This window comes from Camelus dromedarius, chromosome 27, assembly GCF_036321535.1.
Source record: "Camelus dromedarius isolate mCamDro1 chromosome 27, mCamDro1.pat, whole genome shotgun sequence".
Classification (NCBI taxonomy): Eukaryota; Metazoa; Chordata; class Mammalia; order Artiodactyla; family Camelidae; genus Camelus; species Camelus dromedarius.
In genome coordinates, this window is record NC_087462.1 from 6,584,087 (window position 1) to 6,607,911 (window position 23,825).

At 42.5% G+C, this 23,825-nt stretch overlaps 2 protein-coding genes and 1 long non-coding RNA gene across 4 annotated transcripts; 2 read left to right on the plus strand and 1 right to left on the minus strand.

Moving 5' to 3' along the window:
- The first annotated feature begins 2,203 nt into the window (after window positions 1-2,203).
- Window positions 2,204-4,943, plus strand: LOC105087659 (zinc finger protein 426-like). Its single transcript, XM_010978365.3, has 5 exons — window positions 2,204-2,433; window positions 2,993-3,119; window positions 3,706-3,786; window positions 4,318-4,381; window positions 4,842-4,943. Exons 1-4 carry the CDS (start codon window positions 2,401-2,403, stop codon window positions 4,356-4,358), a joined length of 282 nt encoding a protein of 93 aa, XP_010976667.3. The 5' UTR covers window positions 2,204-2,400; the 3' UTR covers window positions 4,359-4,381; window positions 4,842-4,943.
- LOC135319490 (uncharacterized) lies at window positions 4,383-12,283 on the minus strand. Of its 2 annotated transcripts, none has more exons than XR_010378148.1 (2): window positions 8,363-12,283; window positions 4,383-7,728 (listed from the first exon to the last, which is right to left on the minus strand). It is a non-coding gene; the product is annotated as an uncharacterized LOC135319490 (long non-coding RNA). The 2 variants fall into 2 exon arrangements; XR_010378147.1 differs by having other exon boundaries at window positions 4,383-7,763.
- A 6,642-nt stretch (window positions 12,284-18,925) lies between these two features.
- Window positions 18,926-19,876, plus strand: LOC105105401 (olfactory receptor 7C1). Its single transcript, XM_010999193.3, has one exon. It carries the CDS (start codon window positions 18,944-18,946, stop codon window positions 19,874-19,876), a length of 933 nt encoding a protein of 310 aa, XP_010997495.1. The 5' UTR covers window positions 18,926-18,943.
- The last annotated feature ends 3,949 nt before the right edge of the window (window positions 19,877-23,825 follow it).

Here is a 23,825-nt window from a genome sequence, read left to right on the forward strand (position 1 = left end):
AACTTCACAGACATAATGATGAGTGAAAGAAGCCAGACACAGAGCATGGCCCTCGAATGCAGACTTCAGAAGGGAAGGTGTATTTATCTATTACTGCCTAACACGTTACACAAAATTTATGGGCCTTAAAACAGCACACATTTATCTCACAGTTTCTTTGAATCAGGAGTCCAGAGAGAACTTAGGAAGGTGCCCTATTCGGGTTCCCACTGGGCTGCATGAGGCCTTGGTTGAGTTGCTTTCTTATCATGCTTAATTAGGGGAACTTAACTAGTGCTTAACCAGGGAAGATAACTCATTTCTATAGTCACTTGGGTAATTTGCAAAATTCATTTCTTTACTGCTGTAGAATAACTTGCTGGTGCCAGCTTGAGGCCCCCCTTGGCTCCTAAAGGCTGCATATAGCTTTTTTTCCACATGGTCACATATGTCACTAAGCCAGCTAGCAGAGGATCTGATTTCAGTTTATTATAGATTGTCCAGTTTGTTGACCTATAACTGTTCATAGTAGTCTTTTAAATGATTATTTGTGTCTCTATAATGTCAGCTGTAATATCTCTTCTTTAATTTCTTATTTTGTTTATTTGGTCCTCTCCCTCTTTTTATTAATAAGCTGGGCTAAAGCCTTATCAGTTTTATTTATGTTTTTGGAAGCCCTTGTCTTGGTTTTGCCAGTATTTTCTATTGTGGGGTTCTTTTTGTGTGTGTGTGAGGGGGGTCTCTTTTATTTATTTCCTCTCTGTCTTCAAGATCGCTTATGCATTCTCATTTATCAACTAGTCTGTTGATAATTCTTTCTAGTGCGTTTCTTTGGGGGTGGAGCAGGGAGGTAATTAGGTTTTTATTTATCATTAATGGGGGTACTGGAAATTGAACCCAGGACCTTGTGCATGCTAAGCACATGCTCTACCACTGAGCTATACCCTCCCCTCTTTCTAGTGTCTTTTAATTTCAGTTACTATATTCTTAAGCTCTAACTGGTCCTTTTTTTATATTTTTTAGTTCCTTGTTACAATTCTCACTGTTCTTCTATTTTCTCAAGTGCAGTTAGCATTCTTATTACTAATACTTTAAACTCTTTATTCAGTATATTATTTCTCTCTTTAATCAGTTGTCCCATCAGGATTTTTTTCCTTGTTCTTTTATATTAAAAAAAAATTCCTTTGTCTTCTCATTTTAACTTCGTCTCTATGAAATTAAGTGAAGCAGTTACCTATCCCATCTTTTGAAGGGGTGTCCTTATGTGGGCGGGTCCCAATGCAGTCTGTGGTGCCCAGTGGCTTTGGTGGGGTTGCTGGATCTAAAGTGAGCATGACTTAGGTCTTTGCTCAGGGTGTGCTGGCAGTTGTCACCTTGTTGTCAAGTGGGGCTGGAGACGGAGGCGCTAGAGCCACAGCCGCGTGTGAGCCGGGCCTTCTGTGCGCAGTGGCTGTCACCACCCTATCGGTGTGGCAGGGGCAGGTCCCAAGGTGCTGGAAGCAGGAGCCCTAAGGGTTGGGTCTGAGTTGACCCTGTCCCCTCCAGGTGTGTGCCCTCTCTCCTCCCAGCAGCGGTACCTCTGCCCAGAGGGGAGCGGCGCTGGGGCAGGAGGGCTGTAGCAGGCCAGGCGCACACGGGACCCCGGGCAAGCCAGGCAGAGGTGCAGGCAGTGCCGGGGCTGAGTGAGCTACGTTCCCCACGTGTGCACTTTCCTCGGCAACGCAGGCTGGTCCCTGGGGGGGAGCTGGGCCGGAGCTCGCGGGGCCGGGACGCACGCTGGGACGGTCACGGGAAACTGACCAGAGCTTCCGGAAGTTTTAATCGGCCTCCTCCACCTTGTTCCCAGGAGGAAGCAAGCTGGGCACCCTCTTCACAGATGGAGTCTTGGATTCTTGCAGCCATCCTGGGAGTCCTTCCTGTTTTCAGACCAGCTAAGGGGGCTTGACTTCCTGGTATCAGAGCACAAGGCTGGGGTCCCCAGTTTGTGGTTCAAACCTGAGCCCACAGTGTCCCCTCCTCTTCTGAGTCCCCTCCAGGGGGCATGTTTTTCAACCTGATTGCTTCCCCTCCCGTCCTACCTGCCCCTTGTGGAGCTTTTCCTACAGCGCTGCTTGTAGAAGTGCCTTTCTGCTTCTCTCTACTTTGTTGTCAGTGAGAGTTGCTCCAGTGTAGGTGCATTTTGAGGTATTCCTGGCGGGGGGTGGGGGGTGTGTGGTGACCTCAGGATCCTCCTACCAGCAAGTCTCCTCTCTGAGGGATTTCCTGAGTGTGTGGGGATTTGGAGCTAGAATGGAATGACTTCCAGGCAGTGGATGTGGGAATTGTGGTCCTCCCTGGGTGCTCCTGTCTCCTTCCTTTTCTCCTAGGTGTTCTTTCAAAGGACCCTTTCTGCCTTCCTAAGGAAAAGAGAGAGGCAGACAGATGGTGGCTGACTGTGTGAGAAATTGTCCTCAGGTAAGAAGAAAGTTATCCTTCTACAAAATGATGTTCTGCATCCACCAGATGGACACATTTCCTTCTAGGCAGGCCTGTCTCCTGAGCTTCTTAAATAAATAAAGCCACTGCAGTACTCAGTCCCTGTTGAATTCCTTCCCAAAGTGGAGGCTCTCATATTGATGAGAGGTTACTCTGAATAATCTCAGTGTTTCAATACTTACCTCCTTTCAGTGTTCTTTCACGATTAAGACTGCATGTTTTTGATTTTGCCTGCTGCTCTGGCATGCTAAGGAAGATGAGAGTGTGTATTTCTCAGTGAATTTATTTATTCGTGAGCATTTACAAGAGTCTGCAGTTTGCTTAGGACTGTGTTTCTGGTTCTGTTAAAGTCACAAGTGAAGGACATTGATCATGGGTGAGTAGAGAGAGAGAAGAGAGCCTCGGACCACTGCGTCCTGGGGGAGGTGATGAGACACCATGAAACTCTACTGACACTGGGTCTCACATTCATTCCCCACTGATCATTGGAGGAGCTCCTATGTTACTGATATAAGCTAGTATGTGTGTGATTGTTTAGGACTCAGTGACCTTTGCTGATGTGGCTGTGGGCTTCACCCAAGAGGAGTGGACTCTACTGGACTCCTTTCAGAGAAACCTGTACAGAGATGTGATGCTGGAGAACTGCAAGAACCTGACCACCGCGGGTAAGGCCGCCACCACTCCTGTAGCCTCTTAGGGAGCAGATGTATATGACGCACTTACAGGATGGGTGATGTCAGTCTGAACACAGTGGAAATAGACACTAGTCTCTACAGGAATGGGTTTTAATCCCATGTGGTTTCTGTAACAGTGTGGTTTTAGAACATTACCATCACTCCGTCAGAAATGTGCATTCTCAGAGTTCGCCTTCGACACAGTGAATGAAACTGGCATTTGGGCCCCGTTATCTGTGTTTTAGCAAACACTGGACCTGATTCTTGTGGACACCACAGTTTGACAACCACTAGTTTAGTGGCTTCTCCATGAGTATGAACATCCCTTTTTGACTTACTTTATTTCCTATTTTAATAAAGTCTTAGTGCTTTGTAAATGTACATATAGTTCTGAACCTGTGTTTCAGAGGCCGCAGATAAACAGTCTCTTTGAGGCACAGGATGAGGGGATATTTACCTTTTTATCTCTTTGGAAATAACTTTACCACATTCACTAGAAATATGGGACCCGATTCACGGGAAGGTTTGTCATGTTTGGCAGGGCCTTTTCCATGAACATTTCTTTCCCTGTGAACAGGGTATCAGTGGTTCAAACCCACTCTGATCTCCTGGTTGGAACAAGAAGAGTTGAGGACAGAGGAGAGGGGAGCTGTCCAGGGTGAGTGAGGAGTGTGAAGAACATCCCTGGTCAAAAAAATTTCCGTTTTGAAATTACAAGGAGAAAACTTGTCAAGATGTGCTTTCTCTCAGAGGGCGGAGGTCATTGGTCTCGGATGCTCTGTGATTTCTTCAAGTTCTCATATGTACTCACTTTCCATTTACTCAGAATTTCCTATGATCTCACAAAATAACCTTTTGTTTCCTTTTTTAGTTGTATCATTTTGATGTATCCTCTTTGACCAGAAGTTTCCCTGATGATATTCTGTCTCTTTTCCCCATATTTAATTTTCATAGAATCATTTTTTAAATCAAGTGCTGAATTTTGAATACATAATATATATTACTGCTTAATTTTTGATATAGCCAAATGCCTCAAATCTGTCCTGGCTTTTGAAAAGATATGTTTAATTTGGAAACACACAGAATAGGTCTTATTGTTTTAACTCCTTTAAGGTCCACTCTTTCTGCAAAGTCTTTAATTTGTTACTCTCTTTTCCTTTATGGTGGGAAATGCAACTTAAAACCAAAGGCTTGGCACGTCAGCAGGACACGCTGGGGGAAAACCGTTGACTGGGACAGCAGTGGTAAAATCAGTAAGTTTCAAACCAGGTATTTATTTTCCACATTCAGATCAGCTTGGGACTTCCTTAGCTAGAACGGGAGCACCAGTGACAGATGTTTGAGATGAGTGGCATTCACCTGGGGAGAGCCATGTCTCTCTGAGAATTCTGGTGATGCTAATTATGGGGATATCCAGGCCTAGATTGAAACTTGCTTCAGAATTTCCACAAGGACTCATTCCCACTTATTTAAAAACAGTCCCATGAAACTATGTAGAAATCTTTTGAGATTCGAGTATACGGTACATCATTCTGGCAGGAGGATTTCATTGTTTTAACTTGGAAGAAATCAACTGGGCAGGACGTGTATGAATGTCAAGGAGATGGGAAAAGTCATCATCGCTACTGTAGTGATGGTTCTGTGTTGAGATGACTTGGATCAGTTAATGAGTCTGAGAAATCCCTGAATCATCATCCATCCATTTATCCACAGGAAAGAAGCCTCAGTGGCCTGGAACTCTATGACTATAAGCAACGTGGGAGAGACTTCAGGGAACACTTGTGCCTTAAGACACACAGGAGAACTCAAAAGTGGAAAGAACATTTGCAGAGATAATCAGGATGGAATAAACTTCCTTACTCTACACAATACATCTTGTGCTGGAGAAAAACGTTCCCTGTTTACTCAGTGTGGAAAAGCTGTCAGGCTGGCCCCACACGTGCACAGGACATCGAGCAAACAGGGGAAAGCCTTAGAGTGCAGTGATGGTGGGGGAGCCTTTGTTAATGAACCTCACCTTCAGGCACAGGACGGCACTCGCGGTAAAGAAGAGCCCTATGGATGGAAGAAACATGGGAGAGCTGTTCACTCAGCAAGCCTTGGTGCTCATGTACCAACTCACACTGCTAACACACGTGCCAGATGTAAGGGGAGTGGAAAGGTCTCCGCTGTGTCCTTAAGCCTTAGGAGACAATTAGAAACACACAGTGCCGGGAAGCCTTGTGCATGTGACACATGTGGGAAAGCCTTTAAGTGGTCTTCATACCTTAATGTTCACAGTCGAATTCATACTGGGCTAAAACCCTACGAGTGTCAGGAGTGTGGTAGGGCCTTTAGAAGATCCTCACACCTTCGTGTTCACATTTGAATTCATACTGGAGTAAAACCCTATGAATGTAAGGAGTGTGGGAGAACCTTCGTTCAGTCTTCAAACCTCATTAATCATTTGAAAACTCACACTAGAGTGAAGCCTTTTGTGTGTAATAAATGTGGGACGACCTATACTCATTTCTCAGGCCTTACTCGACATTTAAAAACTCACCCTGAAGAGAAGCCATTTCAATGTGAGAAATGTGGAGATGCCTTTGCTTCTTCCTTAACTCTTTCTAGATATTTTAAATCTCACTGGAGAGAAGTCTTTTGAATGTGATAAATGTGGGAAAGTCTTTGCTTCTTCAAGTCTTCCTAGACGTTGTAGATCTCACACTCGGAAGAAGAAATACATGTGGGAAACATCTGCCAGTTCTTCCGTTATCAGGGATCAGCGTGCGCACACTGGTGAGAAACCTGGTCAATGGAAGGAATGTAGGAAAAATTTTTTCTATGTGATTCACTTCAACATCATGAGAGAAAAACGCCAGGGAGGTGCTCTACAAATGTTAGGAATGTGGCAAAGCCATCAGTCTCCTCACAGCCGGCATGTGAGGACTCACCGTGAAGCCATACTGTCAAGAAACATGGAAAGACCGTCACTACTTCCTCAGTGAAATACACGTTACATACACATGGGAGACCTTACAGTGGAGAGAAACGCTGCTGACATGAGATGTGGGTTAATTTTAGTTCTGCTAATACAGTAATGTTCGCTTGTAATCTCACTGTGGAGAACTTTATGAATGTAAGAATGTTGTAGAGTCATTTCCACAAGATTCTTATTTATTCTTAATGAGCATGGGGTGGCTCACAGTCAAGAGAAACTGAATGTGGAGTATTTGGGCAGCACTGCCCTGACATGAAATCTTAGGGTTTCCTCAGGGCACAGCGTTCTGGGTGGTTCTGCAGATCTAGCTGAAGCATTTGTGACTTGGCCCTGACCATTCTTGCACACAATGGGACTTCCATTCCCCTCATAGCCAGACCTGGACCGTCTCGTGGCTACACCTCCCAGGTTACACCGTGGTGAAAAGTGGGCCTGCAGGAGTCACACTTAATCTTCTTCTAAGCCCCTGGATTCCCTTGTTGGACTGACACTGTCTTACATCGTGGAGAACACGACTGCTTGACTGTGTACAGTGTTCACCACCCTCACTTACAGTGAGGCATCCAGGCTGGGGGAGGGATGTTGTCTATCTCTTGTCAATTTTGTAAAGTTACCATGTGCCTCTCAGCCCTGATCCTTTCAGATAAAGGTCAGGGTCAAGCAGGGGATGAGTGGAGAAAAAGCGAGATTACGTCTACTAACGTGGGACACCCCAATTTCACAACTTTTGTGGGTGAGCAGCAACCGTAGCACCTGGGGGAGAGTCTGTCACCTCGAGCTGTGCAGGAAGCTCAAGTGAGAATAAAGAATGTTCTCTTTCACCCCTAAACCTGGCACCACAGGCTGGCAAAACAACCGTGTCACTTATCCGAGTCACACACCAGCTGTCACTGATAAGACTTGCTTCTGTGTTTGTTATTCCATCCATGTGCTGTGAATGTACAGGAACACCTGTGACCGTAGCCAGTCCTGACAATGTGCTGTGCTGGACTCCGTCCCCAGCAGCTCCTGAGTGTGGGCCTTGGGGTCAGACAGATGTGCATGACCCCACTTTAGCCTTCAGAGTTCTGATGCTTGAGCAACCTTAACCTTGGGTGGTCGGGTATGGCCGTCGTGCGTGCCTGCAGTTGCTGATGACACTTTACTGAGGTTGAGTGAAACCACTGTAGTGATACTTCAAATCAACCTTCACAGTAAATCCGGAGCAGGAATTCCATGTACACCTTTGTATTAAATGTTTGCACGTGTGGAGGAGTGTGCCGTGCTGTAGTTTAATTTGAGGTGTGCACCTTGTTACTCAGCCCACCTGCTGCCCCCTTTAATTACTGGCAATGAGTAAGGGTCACAGATTGGCCTCAGATGGATTCTGATCGTCTGAAATAAGACCGATGGCTCCTGCCAGAACCTGTTACAGTTGCCCGAGTCTGAGAACCTTGTGGGCCACGTTTGAGATCACTACTGCGGACCGACCTCATTCCGCTGCCCAGCCTCCTAATGGCAGTGTCATCAGTAAGTGGTGAACAAGATAAACGATGCAGATTTGGTCCCAGCTTTTCTTAGTGAGTGACAAAAGTGGCACATTCGTGTGGAAATTCTCCAGAAGCCAAGATGACATGAGCCCTGTGTGGTACAACACAGATGAATCTTGAAAAACACTGTAAGTGAAAATAACCTATTAATAAAAGATTGTATGATTTCGTTTATATGCAATATCTTGAAAGCACAAACCTATGGAGACAGAAAGTAGATTTATGGTTGCCAAGATATGAAGGGAGGAATGAAATGGGTGTTTCGACAGCTCGAGGTTGCTTTTGAAGTGATGGAAAAATTCTAAGATTGTGATGGATAGCCCAGTCTGACAATATACTGAACCACATTCAATTGTATAAATCAGATGGGTCTGTTGTATGCAAATTGTATCTCAATAAAGCTGTTCCAAGAAACAAAACAGAAATTATGATTGTATCTACACCATTGTGTAGTTATGGGCATAAATTTAAAATCTGTGAAGCGTCTAGCATGGTAGATGCAAAGAACATTAGCTACCATTGTATTTTTACTACTAAATATGAAAACAATGTGAAAGTATTATAATCCAAGGATATGACAGAGGCTTAAGTAAATTATATTAGCAGACAGAAGAGCAGATAATATACAGGCATATATAGCAGTGTATTATTTCATAAAGTTGGAATTTCAAATCAGGTCATGGATAGTTTATGAATAAGTAGTAACTTTTATTTGGTGCACTTACTTGAACTTCTTGATGGATGTTGCAGAAGCTTGGCCTCCTTTTAAGTTCTTATCTCTGTTTTTTCCCCTTTATTCTTTCAGTGAATAATTAAAAAGTTTTGTCCCTGTGCTAGGCATAGAGCAGTACCACAGAGAGGAAATGTACTAAGCCTTAAAGATACAACATTCCTATGGGAGAATGCTCATCACTGATACATCAGCTCATCAAGTTCTGTGGGAAAACAGTTGAGCCTGTAAGGATGTAAAGGGTGTACAATACATATATACATACACACGCACTGAAAGAACATATATGCTGTTGGTTCTTGGGTAAGATAATGAGAGAAAATGGAAATAACCATTGGTTAGTCTATTTTTGGTCCAAAAATTAAGGAAAAAAGTCTAAGTTTTTACAAAAAACTCAGATTACATTTCAAGTACCATGCAGTCTCCACAGTGTCATGGTGGAAACACTCAAGTTTGGGAGGTCTTCTCTCCCCCTCTTGCCTTGGCAGGGAAGCAGGGCCAAGTCAGACGCTGCACACATTTTCTATTTTATGAGTCTTCAGAGAACCACCTTTTCCTAGTATTTGTCAGTTGTATTCGTACAACAGCAGCTAAGGTGGTCTTGTCTGGTTTCTGATGTGAAAATGAGAGAAGTGATCAGGGAAGAGAGGAACCTGGGAATGAAGACCTCTAGCTGGACGCAGGTGAAACTCATAATCTTGAACCCACAAGACACTCTGAACCCCCTTTAGCAGGGAAGCAGACCTTTGGTTTCTGAGGAGACTAGCCTTCCTAACTTACAATCCTGTGATAATCTCACTTGGTACAGATACCTGGCAAGGGACTCTCCTTAAGGCCTACCAGAGGTGGGGAGGGTATAGCTCAAGTGGTAGAGTGCATGCTTGGCATGCACAGGGTCCTAGGTTCAATTCCCAGTGCCTCCTCTAAAAATAAATAAATAAACCTAACCCCCCAAACAAACAAACGAAGACCCATCACAACCACCTGCTCTTGCCTCTACGCTCAGAACTAGTGAAAATCCGATGGGAAAGATGTAAGATGTGAGGTAAGGGAGAACAGCTGACAAAACAAAATAATTCCACCTCCACTAATACGTATCTGAGAAAACCTAGGGAACATATGTGGAAATGGATTATAGGGTATTAGACCAAGGAGGGTGGAATATCAGATTAGACTGAGCCATTTCAATGACATGGATGCACATTTTAGGTATTTTGGATTTAACATATTAGCTCATGTGCTTGGGGATGGCTCTATATTATTTGGCTGGATGACTGACATTTGGACTCAGTGTTGAGCTATAGTTAATGAGGATGCTATGCCAAAGCTTTCCTTGCATGATGTGAAGGAGGAAATCCTAGAGATAGGAATGTTGCACTGGATATACCTTATGTGGTCTCCACAGATGCCTTTTATCGACCTATGATGAAGGCCTAGAAGCCACTCTCCTCATGAAGGTACTGAGAAATAAGACTAGTGAGAGGAGTACCTGTGTACCAAAATATGGCTTGATCTATGTAACAAGAAGTCCTAAGTCCAGCAGCCAAACACCAGAATCAAGGCCTCTTACCCAGACATAGGTCAACTCACAAAATTGACCTGTGGAGCCTCCATCAAAGGAAGGATCTTGCACATTCACTACAATCCACACTATAAATGTCCCTTCAAGCCTTCCCCTAGAGCTGCAGTTGTGTGTTGGAGAAAAGGAAATACCCAGACTGACCCTGACTAATTTCTGGGGAATTATATCCCCAAATCCCACTGTGTCCCACCACCAAAGTCAAAGCATAAGGTAGTCAGGAGACAAATGGAGTCCACTCAATGAACGTAAAGAGAGACCAGTTGAACCGCGTACTAACCATGTGGTTAGCCCCCATTCCTAAACATATCATTGGAATACAGACATTCTTTGCAACTGGTAGAATTTCTTAAATTGATTTTCTGACCCATGGGGAGAAGACTATTAAAATAGTAAAAGTTAGATGGAGAATCCTAGAATTCTCCATGCCTTAAATTAATAGACTAGAAGTAATACAACATGCCTAGAGGAATTTTAAAGATGAATTCCACCATCAAAAATGTGAAAGAACCAGGGGACATGACACTTATCACATCCTCATTTAACTCACCACTGTGGCCTGTGCAGAGATGACATGAATTTTGAAGAAAGACTGTGGACATCATAAACTTAATCAGGCTATCAATCAAGTTGCAGTTCTTATTCCAAATACAGTATTGTTACTGGAACAAATCAGCACAATCTCTGGCATTTGGTACATAGATATTAACGTCAGTAATGCCCTTTGCTCCATACAAATTTGAAAAAAATAACTGGGAGTATTTGCTTTTACTCGGAAGGACCAACATTGTATCTTCACAGCAGTGACCCCTGGTTACGTCATTTTTCCCGTTCTCTGCTAAAAAGCAGTCCTCAAAGGTCTTGACATTACACAAAACATCATATGATCCATTATGTGGACAATATTTTGCTGATTGGATCCAATCAATAAAGTGTTCAAACATCAGTGGTATATCAATTGGAGAGAACTTAAAGCTGCCCCTAGATAAACTTGAACCATCAAAAAGAGTAATAATATATTAATTTCAATATGTTGAGAGAGAATCCAGGAGTAAACAATGATAATCAAAAGGTTAAAAAATGAAATAAAAGAGAAGAAACTGCCAGCTAATGAACAGCAAACAAACGAACCAGAAGATCACCTATTTTGTAAGTCTCAAAAATGTATCATCCAGGAAAAGAAAAAGTATCAGGAGACAGCATATTCGCAGTGCCAAGACTCACTCCCGCATACTAATTACAAAGGAAAAATAAAATTTAGGAATGAAAAGTTCTGGTGGTCACCATGTTAACTGAATGATCAAAGGTAGTATAGCTTAAGTAGTGGAAAAATCGACATTTACTTGCATCCTGATGAGAAGCAACAGGAAGCACACAAAGCATCATCTACAAAATGTGTAAGTTACTATCTAGCCTCTAATTAAATTTCTAGTTTGCAGGAATTAAGGGGAGGTTGGGGGTGGGGGGACATTAACAATACTGAGAACAGAATCAGAAATACCAGAGAATTTCTACCTAATAAAACTGAAAAAGGAAAAAAAGAAAAGAAAAAGAAATACCAGAGAATTGTGTTCTCTGTAAGACAAAGGTCTGGGTCTCATAAAAAACAGTATGAAAAGAGATGTGGGCAGATGTGGGCATATTGAAAGACTACAGGGATCTAATAACCTAGTGCAACATGTGAACTGTAATAGGAAGAATTATATTTGGAATAGCTGAAGAAATTCGACTTGAATACAGACTACTCATATAATTCTATCAATACTTATTTTTTAGGTGGGATAAAGGATTGTCGGTTTCATAAGACAATGCACTTATTCTTAAGATTTAGGTATAAAGTGTCCTAATGTCTGCAACTTAATTCCAGCATATAAAACTCTGTATGTGGAGAGAGACAGAAAAGTTGCAGAATTTTCATAATTGGCAAATCTAGGTTAATGGGGATTTACCGGATTGAGTTTTCATATTGTCTTTGTGTTTGAATATTCTCAAATTACTAATTTAAGGAAAACCCACTTGGAAGTTCTTCCTAAATTATAGCAAATTCAGTTCAAATTTCTGGTACTATAAAAAGAAGCTTCCATTGTCTTTTTTCTTAGACTTCTTTAGTTTGAAGTTCTGGGGGATTCACAGGGCCCTGGAAGTCAGGTGAGATGAGGTCGCGCTGCCTAGCCCAGCTTTTCCGAGGTAGTAAAATTTGTTTTATAGGCATTGAGTCAGTCAGGTATTTAATGTAATCAAATACACGTCCTCTCCTAATAACCTAAGAATATTTATCTTTCCACCTGAGTATAATTTACCAAGCATAACTGAAGCCCACCACCGGAACAAATTCAGCCAAACCTCTCGAATTCCCAGGTCGGTGAAGGCGTCGGGGCTGGAGTCGCCGTGACCGAAGAACAGAGATGCTTTTCCTTCTAGCGAAACGACTCTGGCGAGGCTGCTTAGGCTGAAAAGGGGCGAGCTGCGGATGAAAAGGCTCCGCGGACCATCCCTGACTACACTTCGCGACCGGCCTCCTCCCTGGAACAGGCGCCCAACGGCCGGCAGCGGGAGTGACTCCAGGGCGGGGAGCCGCCGGAAGAGATGCCGCGGCGGTCGGCGCGGCCGGGAAGGAACGACAAGCTCCCCGGCGTCCACGCACGACGGCCACCACTTGAGGCCGCCCGACTTCCGGACTCCGCGGAGACCAGAGCCCCGAACAACCGGACGGGACAAGCAGCTACATTGCAAGATGGCTGCGAGCACGTACTTCCGCTTCCGGTCTCTGGTTGGGGGCGGGGCTTCGGGGGCAGAGGGCGCAGGACGGGCCGTTAGGGAACCGAGGGGAGCGGAGCTGTGACCTTCCTGCGCTGCGAGCTCCGAGCGTCCGCAGGTGGAAGTGTGTCGGACAGACAGGGGCCTGTCCGAGGGAAAGGCGGAGGCCAGACCAGGCAGGGACTGGACTAGGCACGGGTTCCTGATGTAAAAGTGCTCCGTAGGGCTTCCCATCCCACCGGAGGAAAGGACGCTGTTACTTTTCCCCATTTTTGGTTGAGGAGACAGACACGGACCTGTCAACTACCTGCCCGTGTTCACCAAACGAAGATTAAAAGGGGGCCACAGGGAACTGAATCCTAGGTCATTCGACACGTTACAGAGTACTCAGCAGGGCACCACTATATAAATATTAGGGGCAAAGGGGGAAAATAGAGTTTGAACTACGTGGGTGCTGTAATTGCTATTACTACATTTAGACACCAAACCAGAGAACTTTAATATCTCAAAAAAGAAAAAAAAAACCTTTATCAGAAACACAAATACTGCATCATTTCGCCTATATGAGCAAGCAAACTCACAGAGACTAAAAGGAGAATGGTGGTCACATGAGCTTCTTGCACAGCTCAAGGTGACAGATTCTCCCCCAGGTGCTACGGTTGCTGTTCACCCACAAAAGTTGTGAAATTGGGGTGTCTCACGTTAGTAGACGTAATCTTGCTTTTTCTCCACTCATCCCATGCTTGACCCTGACCTTTATCTGAAAGGATCAGGGCTGAGAGGCACATGGTAATTTTACAAAATTGACAAGAGATGAACAACATCCCTCCCCGAGGCCAGGATGCCTCACTGTAAACGAGGGTGGTGAACACTGTACACAGTCAAGCAGTCGCGTTCTTCACGATGTAAGACAATGTCAGTCCAACAAGGGAATCCAGGGGCTTAGAAGAGGATTAAGTGTGAATCCTGCAGGCCCACTTTTCACCACGGTGCAACCTGGAAGGTGTAGCCACGAGACGGTCCAGGTCTGGCTATGAGGGGAACAGAAGTCCCATTGTGTGTAAGAATGGTCGGAGCCACAGATGCTTCAAATAAATCTGCAGAACCACCCAGAACGCCGAGCCTCTTAGCAAACCGTAAGATTTCAGACTCTGGGTAGTGTTGCCCAAATACTCTACATTCAGTTTCTCTTGACTGTAAATCACCCCATGTTTATTAAGAATCAGGAACAAACCCATAGAAAATAATGACTTCACAACATTTCTCACATTCATAGGTTTTTCTCCAAAGTGAGATTACAAGTGAACGCGAATGTATTTAGCAGAATTCAAAATTACCCTCATATCTTACATCAGTAGGGTTTCTCTCTGCTGTAAGATCTCCCATATTTACAGAATGTATATTTCACTGAGGAAGTAGTGATGGTCTTTCCATGTTTCTCAATAGCATGGCTTCACTGTGGTGAGACTGATGGCTTTCCCACATTCTTAACATTTGTAGAGTATCTCCCCAGTGTTTTCTTTTCATGTTGTCCAAGTGAATCAGGAGGAACAAAAGCTTTCCCATATTCCTTAATAGGTTTTTCTCCAGTGTGCACATGCTTGTGCCTGACAATGGATAAAGAATTTGCAAATGTTCCCACATATATTTCACTTGTAAGGCGTCTTCCTAGTGTGAGATCTAAAATGTCTAGAAAGACATGAGGAAGAAGCAAAGGCTCTCTACATTTGTCACATTTAAATGGCTTCTCTCCAGTGTGAGTTCTTATATGTTGAATAAGGGTTGTGGACTGGGTAAAGGTTTTGCCACAGTCCTTACATCCATAGGGTTTTTTTCCTGTGTGAATACGCTTGTGGCCGTTAATATATGAAGAAAGAGTTAATCTTTCCCCACATTTATTACAATCAAAAGGCTTCTCTCTAGTGTGAGTTCTAAAATGCTGAGTAAGATCTGTGAGATTAACAAAGGCTTTCCCACATTGGTCACATTTAAAAGTCTTCTGTGCAGTTAGAGATCGTCAATGTTTAGCAAGACTGCAGGAAGTAGTAAAGGCTTTCCCACATGTGTCACATTTAAAAGGTTTGTCCCCACTGTGTGTTTCTAATTGTCTACTAAGGCTTAAGGACACAGTGGAGACCTTTCCACTTCCCTTACATCTGGCACGTGTGTTAGCAGTGTGAGTTGGTACATGTACACCAAGGCTTGCTGAGTGAACAGAAGCTCTCCCACATTTCTTCCGTCCATAGGGCTTTTCTTTATTGTGAGTGCCGTACTGTGCCTGAAGCTGAGGTTGATTAACAAGTTTACGTAGACTGATTTTGGCTATGTAACCAATGGGGTTATATAATAGTAAATGGTTATATAAATAGTAAATAGTTAAATAATAGTAAATGCATGCCTTTGCTTGCCTGACGCTGAGACATCTGCAGTTATCTTGGTGGTTTATGATTGGAAGATAACACACATCCTGGGTGTCCAAGGGAAGTATTTGTACATGCCTGGGTGTCTTGGATCTCTGTGATTGGAAGAAAACACACATCCTGGGTGTCCAAGAGAAGTATTTGTACATGCCTGGGTGTCTTGGATCTCTGCTTGCCTGTGCTTCCTTTCTCCCCCAGTGCTGTATCCTCTGTCTTTTTTAAAAAAATATAGGGGACATATAACATCTTAAGTTTAAGATGTTAATGCGATACATTTATATATTGTAATATGGTTGCCAATGTAGCATCCTTTATCACATTATGTAATTATTTCCTTTTAGTGATTGGAATAATTAAGTTCTAAAATCTTAGCAAGTTTGATTTTTTTTTAATAAAGGCACTGGAGATTGAACCCAGGACCTCATACATGCTAAGCATATGCTCTATCACTGAGCTATTACCCTCCCCAAGAGTCTGATTATTATAATACAGTATTGTTGTCTGTATTCACTATACTGGGCATTAGATCTCTAGGACTTATTTACTACTCATTGCAAATTTGCACTGTTACAAAACTTCTGTCTTACCCCCTACCTCCCAGCCCCTAGTAACTACCATGTCTGTTTTTACTCATTTGGTTTTTTTTAGATTCCACATATAAGTGATACCACACAGTATTTGTCTTTCTCTGTCTGACTTATTATAATATCCTCAAAGTCCACCCATGTGATCACAAATGGCAAGATCCCTTCTATCTCATGGCTGAAAAATGAAAAATATCCCATTGTGTGTGTGTATGTGTGTGTCTGTGTGTGTGTCTATGTCTGTGTGTGTGTATCCTTCTGTATCATTATATATATCTTCTTTTTCTGTTCATCTGGGCCATTAGGTTGTTTCCATGTCTTGGCTATTGTGAATAATCCTGCAGTTATTGGAGTGAGTATATCTCTCAGAGATCCTTTGTTGTTTTAAAGCCTACTGTAAGTATATTTTTTGTTCACTTTTAGAATTTTAATGTGGTTTAATAAAGAGTCTGTTTGACACCTACTAGAGGAGTTGTTATTTCTACTCAAATTGTTCTTTGGGAAACACAATTTTTTTCTCTCTCAAAGCATTAGCCAGACTTTTTTCATTTTATGGTGGAATTCTGTCTGATGTCTTGTTTTTATGCATTTAATGCTGGGGTCTTACACAATAATTGGCCTAAATCATTCAGTAAGATTCATCAGATTTGACTGATTAATTAAATGATGAGACAACTAGGTGCAAAGCCCCTATCAAAATTTTCCAGATCCACTGTCCTGACATCCTGACTCTTTGCCTCTTTACTTTTCTACTAAGGACTACCAAAGTGCAGAATAGTGTCATTGGGACTTACCAGGATTTGTTCCTCAGTGTCTTAGGGCACTGTTCACTCAAATGTCTGATCATTTGGCATGCTTTTAGAAGTAGATTTTCAGGATTCAACAGTTCCATCTAGGTATATGCCCCAAAGAATGGAAAGCAGGAACTCAGGTGACAATGTTTTTCTTTTTGTTGTTTACACTTCATTTCCTACCAGTCTTTTTCTCTATGTATACACATATTTTACATAAACATACACACAGACCCACAATTAGCATCCTTTTGTGCCTGTGTTTAAGTTTTCTTCCTTTCCATTAATTTTATGATGGTTCAGAGTCAGCTAAAATTATGAATTGCCCCAGGGGCAATGGTTCTCAAAGGATTGTTATGGGGAGCAGCAAAACTTAGAGCTCATAAAAAATGCAAATGATCCAACCCAAACCCAGATCTACGAGACAGAAACTTGGGGCGGGACTCAGCAATCTATGTTGTAACAAGTCCTCAGGGTCATCGTGGTTCAGGCTACAGTTTGAGAACCGTTACCCTAGTGAATCCTTTGGTACACTGCCATCTTCCAAATGAGGAACCTGTGAGTCAGAAAATGCTGACACTTGTTCCTAAGAGGAAATCCGAGGGAGACTAGAGTGATTCTTCCCTGAGGAAAGGAACCCAGCAGAGAGAAATCACAGCTAGCCCCTTTGTAAGTCTCCCAGGGAATAATGAAGTGGCAAGTCAGAGACATCGTCCTGTCCCTGCCATTGAGGAGTCAAACTGATCAAAGAATGCAAGATCGACTGATCAATTTGTCTAACAAGCTTCAGAGGGTTTTCAGCCCCCAGGGCCACAAAATCTGTAACACATCATCTCCTAGTCACTAAGGCCCCCGTGTTCCAGACCCAAGACACTCATGCCTTCCCCAGGAGAAATCAACCAGGCTCCAAACCAAATGGCTGGCTCCGTATCCCTGTCTTTTGGTGGGACAGACCTCTTTCTTCAGCATCCATCCTTCATGAGAGAACAAGGTTCAGAGGAGTTGGCCCCTGTGGTGGGCTTACATTGCCAAGCCTGCATAGCCCAGTAAGTGTTGTAGGAAGGAGGAAAAAGAGGTGGGTGAGTGGAAAAGGCATTGACTGTTATTTAGCATAAGGCAGAGGACACCCTAGCATGTCTATGGAGAAGGAGCAGCTCTAGAGGCTAACTGCGTGGAAGAGTGGATGGCTAGACTACTTGTTTGAAGTTGCCATTACAGAGTGAGCTTTTACTTCAGTTATATGTTCTTTGGGTGGAAGGTTGATGGAGATTATGGGGAGAGGGAGGAAGAGGCTAAACCCTGAGTTCACTCTAACTTCATAGCTCTTCCCAGAAACACACTGAGTAGTGATACTGTTACCAGCCTGAGGTATACAAAAGGATGCCCCCAGGTATTGATAGAATTTTACATCCCTTACGGTGATTCTCTTCGTGTTCTTTTCTCCTGTTACTTGGCCCAAGAACTCTAAAGCCTCTGTCTTCACTGAGGCTAGACAAGTCCTTTGTGAATTATTCTCCATTGTCCTCATTTGCTTTGGAGCATCTCCTGTTTCTTTAAAGGACCCTTCTCTGCACTCTATCCATGGCCCTTGTCAGAGATCTTCAAGAGAGGAGGACCTGAGTTTCCTGGCATCTACGGCTGCAGTGTATAAAGTTGGGGGAGGGTGGGTGAGAGAGGGAAAGTAAAAGGCATGACTCAAAATTCTGTTTGTGACCTTTTCAGTATCTTGTGGTATTGAAATGGTTTAAGCCTTGATAGCTACACTTTTTTCCTTGGACATTTTAACCAACCCCTTAACTTCACAAATGAAGGGTGTTCTGTCAAGTGACAAATGTCCAGAGAGCATCTGGACCTGTTCCTACAAGATACTGATGGTTCTTGGTACACCAAGCATTAAACATTTCTAAATGTGGCCTATTATTTAGTGAAAATATTTTCTTTTTCTTTCTTTCTTTTTCCATGAGAAGTAAACCTAAATTCTACTCATCCTGCAATACTCTGTCCAGATACTTGGGATATTCTCTCAAACTTTCTCACCTCTGAGGCATAATTATCTAACCCTTTTATGAGTCCCAGACAAGGCAGATAACTCAGATCAAATTACTAAACTTCACCGGACCTCATGTTTCACATATGTGTTAGAGCGAGTATGAACCATTTTAACGTCCAAAGTTGCTCTTAACTTTGTAGATTTGATGATTCTAAGCCAGAAATAAAGAGGATGGATGAGTGTCCCAGAGGCCAATGGACAGCAGTTGAAATATTATTATGAAATGTTGCATATAACAAATAACAATGTAGGATTCCTAAATTCTGACATGTTAAAGCTTTTATACCCAGTCCTCCACTTTACGAAATTTAAAAAGGAGAAAGACTCTAGAGTCTGTCCGGTGGCTGTTTCATGTTCTTACCCTTCCTCAATCATCTAGCTGATGCATCAGCAACATGGAACCAGGAAATCAAACAAGTGTTTCAGAATTTTTGCTCCTGGGGTTTTCCCAAGACTCAGAGCAGCAACCCATTTTATTTGGATTGTTCTTGTCCATGTTTGTGGTCACTGTGCTCGGGAACCTGCTCATCATCCTGGCTGTCATCTCTGACTCCCACCTCCACACCCCCATGTACTTCTTCCTCTCCAACCTGTCCTTTGCTGACATCTGTTTCACTTCCACGACCATCCCAAAGATGCTGGTGAACATCCAGACACAGAGAAAATCCATCACCTTTGCTGGCTGCATTACCCAGATGTATTTTTTCATGGTTTTTGGCAGTATGGACACCTTTCTCCTCACTGTGATGGCCTATGACCGGCTTGTGGCCATCTGCCACCCCCTGCACTACTCCGTCATCATGAACCCCCGCCTCTGTGGTCTGCTGGCTCTTGTGTCCTGGCTCATCAGCTTGACGTACTCCCTGATCCAGAGTCTGCTGATGCTGCGGCTGTCCTTCTGCACCAACTGGGTAATTCAACACTTTTACTGTGAACTTGCTCAGGCTCTCACACTTGCCTGCTCCGACACACTCATCAATTACACCCTGCTCTATATGGTGACTGGTTTTCTCGGCATTGTCCCCTTCTCAGGGATCCTTTTCTCTTATACCCAAATTGTCTCCTCAATCCTGAGAATCCCATCAGCTAATGGGAAATGTAAGGCATTTTCTACCTGTGCATCTCACCTGTCTGTGGTTTCTTTGTTCTATGGGACAGGACTTGGTGTGTATCTCAGTACTGATTCCTCTTCCTGGAGAGGCATGGTCGCCTCGGTAATGTACACTGTGGTCACCCCAATGCTGAACCCCTTCATCTACAGCCTGTGGAACAGGGACATTAGGAGGGCTCTGCAAAAAGTTCTTGGGAGAACACTCTATGTTCAGTGATGGGAACATTGGTCTGGGGTTTTGAGCTGAAACTGGTAGCAGCAGTTGCTTAAAGAAATCCTGCCTCTTAATCACGTCGAGATTAGTTAATTACCGATCCTCCATAAGTGACTTTGGTCAGAATTTCCTTGTACTTTGTCTTAACCGCTTCTGGTGATTGCTCTACTAGCTTCAGCCCCTCCTTTAATGTATCCATTGCTGCACCTCAGATTGGATTTCCAGTCCAGCAGGTCAGTAGCAGCCACTCTGAGTACATACTCAGAACAGTCGAATAAGAATTATGAAATAGTGCATTTTATCAATAGCATTGCTAATTCTTATCACATTTATTCATTTGACAATATTTCCTGAGCACCTTTGGTGTTCCAGGCTGTTGTAAGTGTCTGGAATACAGAAGTGAAAGGGGAAAAAAAGACAGAAATCTTTGCCCTTATAGAGCTTAAATTCTGGATCTGGGAGTTTATTGGATCATGTTATATGTCTAAATAGAAAATACACTGATACATAAATTATTCATTTGGTTATTAGCAAGGCTGAACTTTTCTCCATGTATCTAGTACATTTCCAACATAAGCTAAGAAAATCATCACTAGAGATAGAAAAACTGCATGGTCCAGAATATTAGAACTGATCAGATGCTAATAAGTTGTTGGGTCTAGTTGCTTCATTTTACAGGTGAATTTACTGAGGTTGAAACACAAGAGTTCAAATGGTGACAAAATTTGGCTGAAAGGAGATATATCTTCAAGTATGGTAAGAAGACAGAGTACTGGATTACAATTCAGGAGAGTGGGAATTGAATCACAGACTTGCAACCCTCTAGGTATGTGTTGCTGAGCAGTTTTAGATGATGCAGAATATGTTAGGACCATTGGATCTCTTGATCAATGTTTATTTTCATATCTTCTTCACTGTAAAGAAACTGGATGGTGAGCTAAGTCTTTGGATGGTGGTGTTTGCAAAGGCACTGAAGGCAGGAAAAGCACACATAAACACACAAATATTCATCTTGGTAAAGAAGAATCGCTGCCCACTCCAGGATTGGAGTCCAATGGAATCAACTCGCCATCAAGTATTCTTCTCGAGGATGTCACCATTTCGAAGGACCATAATGAACTTCCTAAAGGGGGACCCACCTCCCCTTTAATCCCTTTAATCTCTAGGCTTTGAGTCTGAAGCCAGGCTTGGGTCTGCAGACTGGGAAAAGAATCATGATTTTCAATTGTGGGAGCTGACTTGCACTCAGTATTTTTGGTTATCTAAGTCAAACAACGCTTTTGATGTCTGCTCATCTATGATCTGTTACCACCACCATACATCCTTGTGGATCATAGACCCCAGTTGCCATTCCAGATTTGCTGCTCAATCATCTGTCTTGTTTTTCAATGTTAATGCTGCCATTTGATTTTAGAACTCAAATTACTTTTGAACATAATTTAAAACTTCTGCTTCTGCTTCAGTATGGAGGTTAGCTTGCCAGACTATATTCAAAAACCCAAGAATTACAACACTGGAATAACACTGGAAATTTTGCATATTTATTGACCAAGACTGCTTTAACATTCCCCTCACCTTAATTAAAGTTTAAACAGATTTCTTCATGATTTTCAACTCCTGACCTCTCTTATCTTAGAGCATTTATGTTAGAAAACTTGTAATTGTAAATTCTTTCTCTACCCCACTGCATAATTGTATAATTCTTCTCCCAACCTCTTTCCAGTTTACAACCTAGGAATGTCATTCTTAAAGACCCAGGAGCCATCCCTTTGAAATGTAATCATCAAGAAACATAATGACCCTATCTCCCACCTTCTGTGGGAGGGTAGGAACCTAAATTCAGCAAGCAGCAATTAGCAAAAACAGATGGCCTAATCATATCAACCAACATTCCCCCTAATATCTTCCAGTAATTTTCCATTACCTAGCCCCAACTTAAAAAGTCCTCCCATCTTTTGTTTCAGTGGAGATGAGTTCAATCTCTCTCCCTTATTACAACAGTCTTGAATAAAGTCTTCCTTACCTGTTGGACTATAACATAATTTTCCTTTGGCACAATCAACAACTTTCTAGATTTCACAACAAATTTTCTACCAAGTATTGTTTCAGCAATGAAGTTGTCCATTGTCTTGCCTGCTTAAACCGATAACATCACATCTCACAAACAACTTTAGATAGGAAAATGAGCAAAATTCACTTTTTTGATGCATCAGCTTAATTTGGGACAGAATAGCTGAGGCAGTCTGGTACAAAGATGGTCCCTCATAACACTCAAAATGTGTGAGTCACTCAGAAGGTAATGATAGTGAGAGAGGAATAGAGACTAACTTGATGGAGAGAACAATAGAATTTAGATGGGTGGTCAGGGAAGGCATCTTCAACTGTTGGTATTTAAGTGAAAAGTTCAACAGGAAAGCAGAGGAAAATTCTAGGCAGAGAGAAGTAAGTGTAATAGTCTAGAAGCTGGAAAGAGCATGAATTATTTGAGGAACTATAAGGAAGCAAACAAGTCTAAACAAGTGGTTCTCTAACTCAGTGTGTAGTGGAACCACTTGGTGGACTTGCTGAACTACAGATAGTCGCGTTCTAGCCACAGAAGTTCTGGTTCAGTAGGTCTGGGGTGAGGCTTGAAAATTTGCATCTATAAGTTCCCAGGTGATACTGATGGTGCTGGTGCAGGGATCAGTGAGGGAGCTGGAAAGGAACAGGAGAGACTAACAATGAAGGGTCTTACAGACCTTGGCAAGGAGTTTACATTTTATTCCAGGAGTAACAGAAAATGATTGAAAGGTTTTAAGCAAAGAAATCACAAATTTTGACTGCACTTAAAAGGTCGATCTGATTGCCTTATAAAGAGGGAAAACTGAATATTGAGAAGCCATTTAGGACACTCTTGCAAGAGCAAAATGTCTACATGAACTGTTTTTGAAGAATGGGGAAGGCAAATCATATAACTGAGGCATTGCTCTTCAGATAATTAACCACTTCGATATGAGATAAAAGGAAACGAGGATCTAAAATGACAAAACTTAGGGGCCATGAGTGACCTGGAAGGGAGTAGGTTCTCTCACTGAAAATCTGAACAGCTGTATGCAAGTGAATTTTGAGAGTGGGAACAAGAGAGTTAAGTAATATGCCTGCTAGCATGAAGACAAGGCACTTCCACCAGTTGGTGTCACCAGTCTATTTCTTTATTCTAATGAACAAGAACCTCGGAATGTTCCTCGGTTCTTCAGAAACCTCCTCCTCCCAGAAGGGCAGGAATAACCTCGGTGTTAAACACTGAGGTCATCCCCATATTCAATGTCTTCAAAATCTAATGAATGGAATTGGCGGGGGGGTGAGAGTTGTGGGGGTGGGGTTGGTCAAACTTGTAACAAAATCAGGGGTGGGAAGGGTAAAATGGGAGCAAATACACTTGCAATACAAGATTAGTTGAATGTAAATGATTAAAACAATTTGAAAATAATTTAATTTTTAAATGTTCCCAGATGACTAGAAAACAGGATAAGTTAGACTTAAATTTCAGCTTATCATTACAGGGGAGCTTTTTCTAATCAGATTTCAGTGAGAGAACTACTCCCTTCATGCATGTTGTAGAAAACCTAGGATTAGTACTCAGGTATACAGGTTACATTATAAAAATTTCAGATTTAGAAATTCCTATATTCCTATATTTGCTTAAAGCTGATGCAATAAGAAAACAGGAGCTAGTAAATTCAACAGAACACACTGGAAATTAAACAATGTACACACCAAAAAGCAACATTCCTTTGGCCCTTTCCAAGGTTATTTGGCAATCCTTTAGGTCTGCATAAATGGACACACAATGTAATACTTTAGTAATACATAACATTTTCAGTAATATTAGTAATTTTAATGGGCAGTATCTCTTCTCACTACCTAATATGAATTAATCCTCTATCAAATGCATTTCTTGCTTTAGTATCTA

What these genes read in the sequence shown, in the direction of transcription:
- LOC105087659 (XM_010978365.3), top strand. Translation starts at nt 2,401, where the DNA reads ATGGTGGCTGACTGTGTGAGAAATTGTCCTCAG. An exon ending in GTGTGAGAAATTGTCCTCAG is followed by an intron (nt 2,434 to 2,992) that starts GTAAGAAGAAAG and finishes GTGATTGTTTAG; the next exon opens with GACTCAGTGACCTTTGCTGA. An exon ending in GGAGAGGGGAGCTGTCCAGG is followed by an intron (nt 3,787 to 4,317) that starts GTGAGTGAGGAG and finishes TTAAAACCAAAG; the next exon opens with GCTTGGCACGTCAGCAGGAC.
- LOC105105401 (XM_010999193.3), top strand. Translation starts at nt 18,944, where the DNA reads ATGGAACCAGGAAATCAAACAAGTGTTTCAGAATTTTTGCTCCTGGGG.